This window comes from Copadichromis virginalis, linkage group LG3 (assembly GCF_057382275.1).
Source record: "Copadichromis virginalis isolate Kocher_CV1m ecotype Utaka linkage group LG3, C_Virginalis_male_GT1.1, whole genome shotgun sequence".
Lineage (NCBI taxonomy): Eukaryota > Metazoa > Chordata > Actinopteri > Cichliformes > Cichlidae > Copadichromis > Copadichromis virginalis.
This window is the reverse complement of record NC_140620.1, coordinates 8,412,395-8,425,880: the sequence shown is the minus strand read 5'-3', so window position 1 is coordinate 8,425,880 and position 13,486 is coordinate 8,412,395. Positions and strand designations below refer to the sequence as shown.

At 42.7% G+C, this 13,486-nt stretch overlaps 1 protein-coding gene across 1 annotated transcript in view; it reads left to right on the top strand.

Moving 5' to 3' along the window:
- Positions 1–13,460, top strand: part of LOC146712584 (protein NLRC3-like) — a 45,711-nt gene extending 32,251 nt beyond the window's left edge. Inside the window, exons 7-10 of the mRNA XM_085452090.1 lie at positions 1,583–1,756; positions 3,536–3,709; positions 10,425–10,471; positions 10,620–13,460. Coding sequence (XP_085308216.1) covers positions 1,583–1,756; positions 3,536–3,709; positions 10,425–10,471; positions 10,620–11,152 — 928 coding nt within the window. The 3' untranslated portion in view covers positions 11,153–13,460. The remainder of the gene's footprint in view (positions 1–1,582; positions 1,757–3,535; positions 3,710–10,424; positions 10,472–10,619) is intronic.
- Positions 13,461–13,486: the final 26 nt, after the last annotated feature.

Below are 13,486 nucleotides of genomic sequence, written 5' to 3'. Positions count from 1 at the left end.
GGCTATCAACAGTGCTACTCATCTCCCTCTGAACTCAACAAAATTTCAGCTGAAGATGTAATTCGATTATGGCTACAACATGTATACAGTCACTGTATGGCCTCCTGAGAACCAGCCTACTCATTTATGTCCACTTTAATCGACATTTGATTTTAGTCTGTAACTTTTTTCTTATTTCAGCTATCACATCGAGTCCTGTTTTGCTGAATAGAGGACGTCCTGGCCTTTCCAGTAATATTGCATGTGTTTTAGTGGCCTCTTTTAGTTCCTAAGAAGCAGGACATTAAAAAATGGACTGAAAGATACTTGTTTCCTTGGTTCTCAGATCTATGAATCTAATTTATGAATTTAATCATAGCAACTTTATTTTCCTCATCCAAAGCAAATATATACTGAAACATGTAAAATCTAGTTCATAAACATATAGACGTCTCCATAATAGCTCAGAAATGTCTTCTATTTTTCACTGGAGGTGATTGGATGATTGCTTTGAAGCTGTCAGCTGGGATATTCTAGGTTCCTGTTGACTAGGTGACCAGCTGCTGTATTTCCTAGCAGGTCATATGTCAACTGATGATATTCTTTTATTTCGCTGGTTGTCTCTTCAGTAGCTTACTGTCATAATTCGGCTGTGTGACAGGCAGGAATGGACCCAAACACAAACTCACGGGGACAGAACTTATAAACTCAAAAGCACAGCTTTATTCATACAACAATACAAAAACAACAATACAAAACTAATCTGGGAAAAATGAATTATAATGCGCACCAGGAGACACGGATAATCACACACAGCTATGAGGGAGAAGGTGACACAGAACTGAGGGAGATGTGGACATAAATACACAGAGGGAACACAGGGAGAACACAGACATAACAGGCTGGGGAAAACATGGAATACAACACGAGGAGGAGGAACGAGGCATGGTGACTCACAGATACGTGGAGGGGGGACAAAAGGGGGTGCTGACATGAGGGAAAATCTATTAAACCAAGGTGAACAACATAGGAAGCATGGAATGAATAAACAACAAAATAGAAAAACATGAGAAAAATAAGAATACTGGGTCAAAATGACCCAGGACTATGACACTTACCTGAAGATTTATCACTTGCTGAACATCACCAGAAGTTTTTTTGAATGTATTTAATTGAAGTCATCACATATCATACAGTTTCTTTGGCATGTGAATCACTTTCAGCCTGTACGCAGCTTTAGGGAGAGGGGGAGGAGATGTTTTCTTCACTGTCAGAGGGAGTAAACTGTTTTTAACCTGCTGGTTTTGAAATTGATTGATCTGAATTTGTTGCTGGAATCTCGGGTGCTGTGAAGGTTTCTGCTGTCCACTGTCATATCCCAGATTGGAATAGGTCTCCAAAATTAGATATGTTTCCATTTCTAATCAGGAGCCAGAAATCATGTTATTCAGTGCTGTGCATTCTTAAAGTGACCCATCAGGAAAAAAATAGTGTTTTATGTAGGATGACCTTAAAGGAGTTCAAACAGATTTCAGAAGGATAATAAACTGAGCAGCTGCTCGAAGGTTTTCACTATTTTTCACTATTGTTTTGTTTCTCTTAGACTGACCTACTGTAACCTCTCAAAGAGAAGCTGTGAAGCTCTGTCCGCAGTTCTCACCTCACCGTCCTGTAATCTGAGAGAGCTGGACCTGTGTAACAATGACCTGCAGGATTCAGGAGTCAAGCTTCTTTCTGCTCTAGTCAAGAGCCCACACTGTAAACTCGAAACTCTCAGGTCAGGATTTTAAATGATGATTTAAATTGTGATTTATAATATTGCACAAATATCTAACCTTAACAAAGTTGTTAAGTGACCTCTTTTATACTTTTTGTTTCTTTTTTTAAATGAAAGTAACTGCATGCATAATATTTAGAACCATTTTGAATTTCTAACACTAATTTGTTTTATACTCGTAAGATGAAAATATAAAAAAAACAGTACATTTTTAGGCAATATTGAAATGTACAGCTTATTTGGTTCATCTATATATTTAGACCTAAAATCTGAGGAAACGTTGAAGAAACAGCCTAATCCAAGTAATCAATTAAGAAGCTTATTGGTAATTAGTGACTGGTTCAGTATTTGTTCTAATTTGCATTACTTAATTTTAAAGGTAAATTCCACAAAATGAGATTTTTATCTTTTCTTCAACAACATTCACATCCACCAGATCTTCTTACTTGGTTTCTATTTCTTTTCTGAAGGTGTTTAATTAGCTGTTAGTTCATATATTAGTTTGCTTAATAGAATATTCTACTACAAAAATAAAAAGATGCCCTTCTTCTTGAGAGAATGAAATGGATGGCTGGGTAAGCTCCACTGGCACTGAGCTGGAAATTCATTAAATTATCACAGTAGTAGCTGCCATGGTTTCAAAAAGCAAGCCATCTTACCCTGTAGATAATACAGGGTTCTGGAGCCACATATAGGTTAGGAGACTCACCACTGGTGATCACCAGATTTAAGACATTAAGCTTTTCAAATATACAGTGGCTTGCAAAGGTATTCAGCCCCCTTGAACTTTTCCACATTTTGTCACATTACAGCCAGAAACATGAATCTATTTTATTGGAATTCCATGTGAAAGACCAACACAAAGTGGTGCACATGTGAGAAGTGGAATGGAAATCATACATGATTCCAAACATCTTTCACAAACAAATAACTGAAAAGTGGGGTGTGCGTAATTATTCAGCCCCCTTTTGAGTGCAGTCAGTTGCCCATAGACATTGCCTGATGCGTGCTAGTGTCACGTATAAATAAAGTTAAATTAAATTGAATTGATGGAAATGACAGTCTTGGTAGTAGGAGATTGGTCCACCAGCAGTGGTAATGAGAATCAGCACAACCCAAATCTGATGTCATGGTCCTTGGCCAAAAAAGGGTGGAGTACCCACTCCGGATTCAGGGACGAGCTCCTGCCCTAAGGGGAGGAGTTTAAGTATTTTGAGGTCTTGTTCACGAGTGACGGGAGCGGGAGATTGACAGACAAATTGGTGCTGTGGCTGCATTGTTGCGGTTGCTGCACAAGCTGTGCCTAGTGAACAGATGAACGAGATTGCGGATACAAGCAGCAGAAATGGACTTCCTCCGAAGGGTGGCTGGCCCTGGCCCTTAGAGATAGGGTGAGATGTTCAGCAATCTGGGAGGGGCTCAGAGTAGAGCCACGGCTCCTCCACATTGAAAGGAGCCAGTTGAGGATCGAGCATCTGACAAGGATGCCTCCTGGGCCACTCCTGGGTGAGGCATGATTATATGACCCGGGGCAGGCAGGCATGACCCAGGACACATGGGGAGATCATAACTCTTGGCTTTAGTGGGAACGCCTTGGTTTTCCCCAGATAAGATGGAGGAGGTGGCTGGGGAGAGGGAGGTCTGGGCTTCTCTGCTTAGGCTGCTGCCCCCGCAACCCAGCCCTGGATTGAAGAAGATGCATGGATGGATAGATGTTATTGTGTGTGACAAACAGATAATCATTGTTCATAGATGAGTTGTTGTTTTGTGTGTCTGCAGTCTGTCAGGCTGTCTGATCACAGAGGAAGGCTGTACTTCTCTGGCCTCAGCTCTGAGCTCCAACCCCTCCCATCTGAGAGAGCTGGACCTGAGCTACAATCATCCAGGAATCTCTGGGATTGAGCTGCTGTCGGCTGGGCTGAAGGATCCACGCTGGAGACTGGACACTCTCAGGTATGGAGAGATTGTGTGATAGAGGAGGAAGAGCTGAAAACATATCCTTTGTCGTTCACTCACTTCCTGTTTGTTACATGCAGATGTGACATGACAACAAGGCATACAATATAGCTTTCCATCACCAGTGTATGAAGGTGTGTGTGAATGGGTGGATGACTAAATGTGTAAAGCGCTTTGGGACAAAGTAAAGCACTATACAAATACAGGCCATTTACTATTTACAATGCTAATGCCGCAGGGAGAACTTCTCCAGGAAAAATTGTAGGTATTTCAGTATAGTTAACAGTTCAAATTAGATAAATCTCTGTATACAGAGGCTGAGGACATATTTATCCTAGATTAAAACAAACACTGGAACCGGGGGAAACTGTAAGCCTAGCTTTATAAAAAGAAAACAAAATCTTTATTTTATAATCAGAGCTGTGGTAGAAGTTGACACTTATAGGGAGATGTTTTCTGTACAATTTAAAGGCAAGCAGCCCTGCAGAAATGTATTTACTGTATGTATTTAATTAATTAATTAAACTTCAGACTTGTGTAGGAACAGTGGTAGGGATTCTGACCGACAGCTTGCATATGTCTGGGCCAGTTCCCTTGCCTGTTTCTGGAAGGTCCTGACAAAGAAAGCAGCTAGGGCTTGCGACCTGCTGGTACAAGGTGTGAGAAATAGCGAGGTGCAGAAAGTGTTTGTTTCTTCTGGAAAGTGTGTCAAAAAACCTGATGAAGAAAGTGTAGAAAACATCATAGATTCAGCAGAAGAAACTGACAGAGGCAATTTTCACAGGAAATCTGTGTACAGGAAACATGGCTTAAGCTGAGGTTAGATTTAGTTTTCCATAGATACACTGCAGTTATGATATAATAAATGATAGGCTTGATGCTGCTGGTGGAGGGTGTGCACCATTCATTAAACCAAACATCAAATACAGGGAACTGGCTAAAGGAGATAATCTCTAGCACTGTAGAAATGCACTGGTCCCTTAATAGTTTCAACATGAAATTTTATGGTATATTGTTCACTATTTTTGTGACAGAGGCATAGATTTCTCTGTGTGTATGTGGAGAAATACGCTGCTGTTTCAGGTAAATGGTGGCTTTAAAACTAGGGATGGGTATCGTTTAGGTTTTATCCGATACCGGTGCCAAATCGGTACTTTTGAAACGGTGCCGGTGCTCAAACGGTGCTCAAACCGGTGCTTAAAGAATGGAGAACACAAAATTGGTCCAAAAACCTCTCATGTTCAGCTGGTTTTATGTAAAAAGATAACAATGTTAGCCTTTTCTGCAGCTATGGGGCATATATGGTATCACTCTTAGCTGGAAGCAGTGCTTAAACAATGGAAAAAACACAAACTTTGTCCAAAAACCTCTCATGTTTAGCTGTTTCCCTCTTTTTCTTTGGTCATTTTAGCCTTTTTGGCCAGGGTGAAGGGAGTATCTGCCATCAAACAAGAAGACAGCCGCATGTAGCTATGATGATGTTTGCTAGTTCACCTTACATGCATTAATGTAATAACGTGGTTAGCCTACTCAGCGTAAATTACACACGAACAACAGAGAAGAACGGCTGCCATCAAATACGGTGCCTTTCTCGGCTTTTAAAAAAACCCCGCTGTGCGTCGCCAGGTGTTTCATCGGATTTGAGGTGTTACCTCCTTTGACAGTATCACAGTATCAGCTTAAAGCACTTGTTGCTGCTGAATTTGCATATTTTGCTGTGAAGTACAGCCAGACTTTTGACCGCTTCGCCTTGGGCATTTCTAATCGGTAGCTCTGCTCTAACAGAATGTACGTACCTGGCCCCGCCTACTATCCTCGGAAACGTAAAATGATTGGCTAGAAGTGTATCACAGCTCAGGAAAAAAAAAGGACCGAAATTAAGCACCGAAATGTGCGCTGCTTTTCGGTCTGGTTACTACCGTTTATTTCAGAACCGGTGCCATCATGGCACCGGACACCGGTACCCATCCTTATTTAAAACACATGAAAACAACGCTGCGCGCACTCAAAGGTCAGAGGTCATGTACAGTAAGCACACTGACACTAAGGGGAGAAAAAAGGCAGGTCCTTTCCAGCTAGGAATATAAAGAAGAAGAGGAATATAAAGATAATGAAAAATACGGTTTGAATCAGTCATATTTTATTCAATACAGTGGTGTAGTGACAGATCCAGGATCAGTTCAAATCATTAGCAGTTTGATCCACGTATGGACTGAAGTGTATTTGTGAAAATGTTGGGCTGCTCTTTTATCAGTGTCTAAAAGTATCTGTATGAGAGCCATGTAATGTCCATGTGGGCAAGCTGAAAGAAACTGTACTAGTCATGTTTGCAAGATGGTGCCTATGTGTTCGGCACGCTGTCTATCACTGTCCTTTATTTGTTTTGTTTTATATTATTTTTAGCTAACTTTGCGCTACATGTCTGTCCTACTTTGTATTATCATCACCAAACATTATTGGAAATAGGTTTATCCATCCAGATCTCTGACCGGCCTGGATATGAAAACCAAGGCTTTTTGCCTTCCTTTCTGGAAGCGATACCACTGTACTAGCAATGCAGGGAGACGGGGTAACTGTTGAGGTCGTCTTGTCAAGCTGAAATCCTGGATTTCTCATTTTCCCTATGAGTTCCGCTCCATCCGCTGTTTTTGTCTGCAACTTTTGGTGCCATTGCATGCCTTGGACTCAGTGGACTCTCCTGGTTGGTTCCTGTTGTTGGGTCTCTTGAAAAGAGTCCTGCAAAACTCTCTCCTCTACGACATTTGCGCTGGCGTGGATTTGCAAAAAAAAACTTTGACTGGTGGATCTGGTTGCTAATGCTTCGGAAATTTTGGACCCAGTTCCTCTCAGGCTGGGTCTAATAAATACCAGGTTGGTGGAAAACAAGACCTTCAGGTTGAAATAATTTTTTCTTTCTCATGTTCTGGATTTGCTCTTCCTGACTGAAACCTGGATTTCTCCCGGTGAGTTAAGTGCCTTCCTTGAACTAGTACCGGCTGGCTGTACATTTTATTTATGTTCCGAGAGCTTCCGAGAGAAACAGCAGCAAATGAGGAGGGCTTGCTGCTGTTTCAAGGCTCATTTGGACTTGAAGCAGCTATTCCCTTCGTCTTGCTACACCAGTTTTGAAGTCTGTTAGTGTGAACTGGGCCATTCGCCTTCATTGCTATGTGCGATTGTTTATCGGCCCCCGAAATATTTTTTTCCCGTTTGGATCTATAGCCATCAGAATTGTTGTCTTAAGGCCAAGAAAGATGCCAAGCGGATTTATTTTACCAAGTGGATCATCATGGCCTTGCGATATTGGTCCATTTGATTGACCTTTATTATAATTATGAATTTATTTTATTTTCAGTTGCTACAAACGGGACAGACATAACTGTGGGATAGGACAGGGGGAAAGAATGAAAGAAAGAGGGGGAGAGAAAGAAAGAAAACCAAAGGGGAGAAGAGACGGTGAGAAGGGGGGGGAAGAGAGAAAAAAAACAAACAAACAAACAAAACACCTGGATCACCTGTATGGAGAAAAAAAAACAGAGGAGACAGCAAACAACAAAGAGCAACATAAGAAAAAAAAAAGCACCATCACAATAAACTACCTAGTCATAGATATCAATAGTTACTAAATAATAAACGATATTGTGCAGCACGCAAGATAGACAGCGCACAGTGTGCTTTGAGGCAGCAGCCAAGAAAGCTGTAGTCGGCGTCTGTGAATACCCATGTGTACACCTGTGTGCATACCTGTGTGGATCAGCATGCTTGCATTCCAAAGGTTTCTCCATGTAATGATCTGCTAGGGAGTGTGGGGAGTCGCAGCCCCGTCCTTTATGGTATCAAGCGGGTATGGAGGAGATCAAAACTCCAGACATCCAGAGGCCCCCAGAACACAAGAGACCAAGGAAGACCCACAGAGGGGCAGCTGCGCCACTGTCCCAGTAAGAGCTGAGGAGAGTCCCAGATGAGGGCTCATTCAGCAGCCGCGGAGCAGAAGCCAGGGGGAGTTGCAGTGACGCGCCCGTGAGCTCCGCCGGCAGCCAGCTGTGCCTGAGTGACCGAGCCCCAGGCCGAGAGGCCGGGGGCACCCCACCTCCGAAATGGCCCGAGCGAGCCCCAATAAGCGGCCGCCAAGGAGTGAGCCGGTGTGTACCCGGACGCCCACCCCCAGACACAAAGAACCACCAACGCACCGACACCTGAGGGAGTCCGCCACCGGCAGGGGAAGTGGTGGTGGGTGGAGATAGGCCTCCAAACCTTGGAGGGCCTGAGATGTCCCCAGAGAGGTGGCGTCTGATACCCAACCTGACATATAGACACAAACATACAGGCACACACAGACACAAACATCCATTCCCACCCTCATGCTCTCATGTGCACTTCACACTCAACCGACGTGGAGACAGACATAAAGAGAAGCTGTACACACGATCACACTCCCCAAGCGTACTCTACGAACCGGGTCTAGGTACCTTTGCCCCTGGAGGGGGGAACTGCACCCAGACCCAGGTGGTGTTACCCTTTTCCCTGCGGTGGGGAGAGGCAGACCGCCCCGACTCCGCAGCAGCAGGGAGGCCCCACACTCCAGACCGCAGCCGGACGGCCGACTCCTCCTAGCCCCCCCACTCCAGCAGCAAAGTAAAAACTTTTTATTGGCTTAAGAAATAAAAGAATGCTATTTGATATATTAGAAACTTTCTAAATAATCAATTAGTTCTTTTAGGGGAAAAAGCAATGAGCTATGAACTAGCATATTTTGTAGGAATATCATACTTTTTATGAATATCATATTTTTGTCACTTCCTTTATTACTTTATTACTTCCTAGGGCCCTAAATTTTTATTGGGGCCACAAATCACTCTGTTTGACATTAGGGGTATAATATCCCTCCTTACTGATCGTGGTAAATATGTTGTGCTTGTGTTATTGGACATAACAGCCGCATTTTACACAGTAGTTGTGGGAGAGGTCTGCAGTGTAGATGGTGAAGAGTAACAGAGACAGAACCGTTCCCTGTGGAGTCCCCATACTGCAGATGACCCTGTCCAACACGCAGCCCTGAGTTCTCCATACTGTGGTCAGTGGGTGAGGTAGTCAAAAAGGGCAGCATCATCGGCTCCAATGCCAGGCTGGTAGGGAGTCATTGGGCTCATCTCGGACGGGGACGAGTCTGCCTACAGGAGGGAGGTTGAACGTCTGGTGACCTGGTGCAGCCACAACAACCTGGTGCTGAATGCCCAGAAGACAGTGGAGATTATTGTGGACTTCAGGAAGCACACAGCCCCACTCCCCCCCATCATCCTGACTGACACCCCCATCACCTCTGTGGACTCATTCCGCTTCCTGGGTACCACCATCACCCAGGACCTGAAGTGGGAGCCCACCATCACCTCCGTCATTAAGAAAGCCCAGCAGAGGATGTACTTCCTGAGGCAGCTGAAGAAATTCAACCTGCCAACACGGACGATGATGCAGTTCTACACTGCAATCATCGAGTCCATCCTCACCTCCTCCATCACCGTGTGGGACGCTGGAGCCACTATCAGGGACAAACAGAGACTGCAGCGTGTTGTGCGCTCTGCTGAGAAGGTGATTGGCTGCAGACTCCCATCTCTGCAGGACCTGTACACCTCCAGGACACTGGGGCGTGCAGCCCGGATCTCAGCTGACCCTTCTCACCCTGGACACAGTCTGTTTGACCTGCTCCCCTCAGGCAGGAGGCTCCGGTCCATTCGCACCAGAACCTCTCGCCATAAGAACAGTTTCTTCCCCTCTGCTGTTGGACACATGAACAATAACCATATGACTGTCCCCGCCACTAACACATGACCCTACGCTGTGTCACTGCATCATTCATGTTTGGCACTGATCATCACCTGCACTCATGTATATATGTTTCTACGTAGCACTCATAATTCTTATTCTCATGTATATATCTCATGTATATCTCATGCACATATCTTTCTTTCTACATAGCACTTTAATTCTTATTGTTTGCACTGAAGCACCGCAGCAATTTCCTAATGTTGTAAACCTCAACATCTGGCAATAAACCCCATTCTGATTCTGATTCTGATTCTGATTCTGAAACTGAAGTGGGTCCAATGATGAGCTCACCAGGCGCCGAAGCTGAGCCAGGACCAGCCGCTCCAGGGTCTTCATCAGGCAGGATGTCAAAGCCACCAGCCTATAGCTGTTGAGGTCCTTGGAGCGTGAAGTCTTTGGCACTGGGACCACACAGGAGGTTTTCCAGACTCTACCCAGTTTTTCTTTTACTGTGTTTTTTTTTTTATCTTTAAATGGTCTGGCTCCTGTGTACTTATCTGATTTGCTGAAGCCACATGTTCTTCCTTGCTCTCTCTGTTCAGCTGCTGCTGTCGTTTCCTAAGGCACGGCTGAAATGCAGAAGAGACCGAGTGTTCTCTGCTCCGGTGCTTTGGAATAACCTACTCCTCCATATTAGACAAGCGTCATCAGTGCAGGTCTTTAAGTCCAGATTGAAAACCTGTTTTTAGTCCCTGGTTTTTCACTCTGTAGGAAACTGACACCTAATTAAGTTTATTGTATTATTAATAATTTTATTGTATATTTCATTTTGCTAGTTTTTTTTTTATATCTGTGTTGTTCAGCATTTTGTCCTGCCTGGTGTTTTCTTAAAGTGCTATACAAATAAACAATAAATATAATCATGGTCTGACCCCCCTCCACCTTTCAGGGTGGAGCCTGCTGGAGAACGATGGTTGACACCAGGTCTGAGGAAGTGTAAGTGTGTTTTTAATGGGATTCATGAAAACAAAGCAGCACACATTCAACCATCTTCATCATGTCAGGAGTCATCATCAAAGTGTCAATCAATGAACAGATGATGGATCAATAACTGCAGCTGGATTGTGTTTGTTCTCTCCATCAGATTCCTGTCAACTCACAATCGACACAAACACAGTGAACACAAACCTCCAACTGTCTGACAACAACAGGAAGGTGACACATGTGAAGGAGGTTCAGTCATATCCTGATCATCCAGACAGATTTGATGTTCATCAGCTGCTGTGTGCAAATGGTCTGACTGGTCGCTGTTACTGGGAGGTTGAGTGGAGAGGAAGGGTTTATATATCAGTGAGTTACAACAGTATCAAAAGGAAAGGAGAGAGCAATGACTGTGAATTTGGACTCGATCATCAGTCCTGGAGGTTGCACTGTGCTAATGATGGTCCTGTTTATGTCTGTCACAATAAGAAATTTGCATCCTCCTCCTCCTCCTCCTCCTCCTCCTCTGTCTCTAACAGAGTAGCAGTGTATGTGGACTGTCCTGCTGGCACTCTGTCCTTCTACAGAGTCTCCTCTGACACTCTGATCCACCTCCACACCTTCAACACCACATTCACTGAAACTCTTTATCCTGGGTTTTGGTTAAATTATAATTCCTCAGTGCGTCTGTGCTGAGTTGAGTGTAAAGTCCTGTTAGAGAAACACTCTGACTGTTGAACAGATAGTTCAGTCTGTACATGTCTGTCTCTTTCACTCGGAAACACGTTTTCAGATTCATGGATTCAATCAGTTGATGTTTGAAACTCTTCTAAATGATTCCTTGTAAACTTCTTGCTTTTCAGTCCTTAACCCTTTAGAGCCGATCGGAGCGGGCACGCTCTGTTTTGCGTAACTATTTTTAAATCCCGGTAGCTCTGCAACCACGTAAGCTAGCGCAATCATTTTTTTTGCATATGAAACTGGAGGAGTTTTACTTACATCTTATGCCATCAGCTTGTCCTCGGTCACAGTTTCCTTCCACATATAGCTTTGCAAAAACTGCATAAAAAGCACTTGCAGCAATAAAAACATAATATTCCAGAAACACGCTTTGCCGATCTGATCAGCTGTTCATAACACTTCCTACGTTGGAATAGACGTCAGCGCGAACTTTTGCATGTCCGCCATTACCTGCCCGAAACCGGAAGTGACGTCATTTTCACGGAAATGTAGTTTTTTTTACCATCAGGGCCTCAGGGCCTATACTGGTATTTTTAAAAGTTGTCTTTGACTTTATGACTTTCTGTGTCATTTCTGGGATGCTTAGGACTCATATTGCACTGCTGGAAATAGTTTATTTTGATGCATATGCTGCTTTTTGCAAATTTGCAGTATAATATTTATTTTCATTTTTCCTGCGGTATATAAAAATTGGTGTATTTCAAAAATAAAACTATGAAGACACTCAAAATAAATTTCCTGTGGTAGGAAACAATTTTTGCAACTTTTTTATATTTACAGTTTTGAGGGATAAGCCTAAATTTCTCTAACTTGAAATATATGTTAAAGATGGAAGTTACCATTATTCCAGGATCCACGTGTTGCTTTTCTTTTTCCACTCAAAGCTTCACAGTGAATATCAGTATGTTGTGTTTCTCTGAAGCTCAGTTCACAACCAGCTCCTCTGCATTTTCAACAAGTCTGAGCTCATTAAAATGAATCCAAATGTTTGATTTCTCTTTCTTAATGGGATTTTTCCAAACTCTCCACAGGCTCTCACTGTTTCACTCATTGTTGGAAGGTCATCATTTGAAAATGTTTCAGCCATATAAGCTGAAAATGCAATAGTTTTTAATAGCTCAATAGTTTTTAATGTTGACATGATTGTATTGAGGGATCATAATGGATATGGCTTATTTAATAAACAGCAAACCCTGCATTAAAACACTGTAACATTGACATCTTTTCCACAGAGATAATTGTTGCGACTTTCATCCGTAAATAAAGCTGCGGCCGGCTGAGTTGGTTGTGTCCCTCCAATAATCCATAATGAATCGTACTTGTACTTTGCGCATTTATTTTAAGAACAAAACAAAAACAAACATTTGCGCTTTCAATCAATTTACAACTAGCGCATGGATTAACTGGTGTGCCAAAAAATGACGGTCAACAGAAAAGTTTGCCCACAAACCACTCACCCAACACACCTGCTGCGGACACAGACACCAGGTAAATAGACTGTGACCACACCCACATACCATCACCTGAGACGCAGGTAAAGCTATACACCTGTGCCACCAAAACAAAAAGGAAAAACATAAACATTGACTTTGGCTCTTACAATAATTTTAACCAGAATACTTTGTAGTATGTCGGTGAGAGCTTGGATATGAGATTTTTAAAAATGTGTAAATATGCCCATATACCATTGTATATGTTGTGTATGACTGTAGTTTGTATACGACATTAAAACTATCACAAAGGGTCCTGGTGAAGAATCTGCTGGAGTTAATGGCTATTTGATTTGTTGTTCTTTCCTGAATATGTTTTACATTCTAATGAGAGAAATAAGTAGCTACGGAAATTGTATTTCCATTGTTATATGTCAGAAATTTGTGGAGCTTTTATTTTGATGTTTGGATTGACTGTAAGTAGGAAGTGCAGAGAATAGTGGGAAAGCATGGCTACACCTTTGAGATAATGGAATTCGTCGAAAAGCAATGGCTGTAATTTCTGACAGTTCCTTGTATATTCGGCAATGAATAATAGTGTGTTCTGTGACATTGTTTTCTCTACTACTACACCTTCAATGAAGTGCAGTAGTAGTAGGTCGTAGCCTCTGCGCTAATGATACAAGTGTATTCTCACTCACTACCTTGTCCAAAATAGCTTATGCCACATAAACTTTCCACGCTGCTATTTTAAATTTGTTTTATGTCTTATGTTTTTCTGATTGTGTAAACTTTTATGTTGCTTTTACATGAAATTTCCCAATCGTGGGACTTGTGAAGTAGCATAACATAAGCAGCA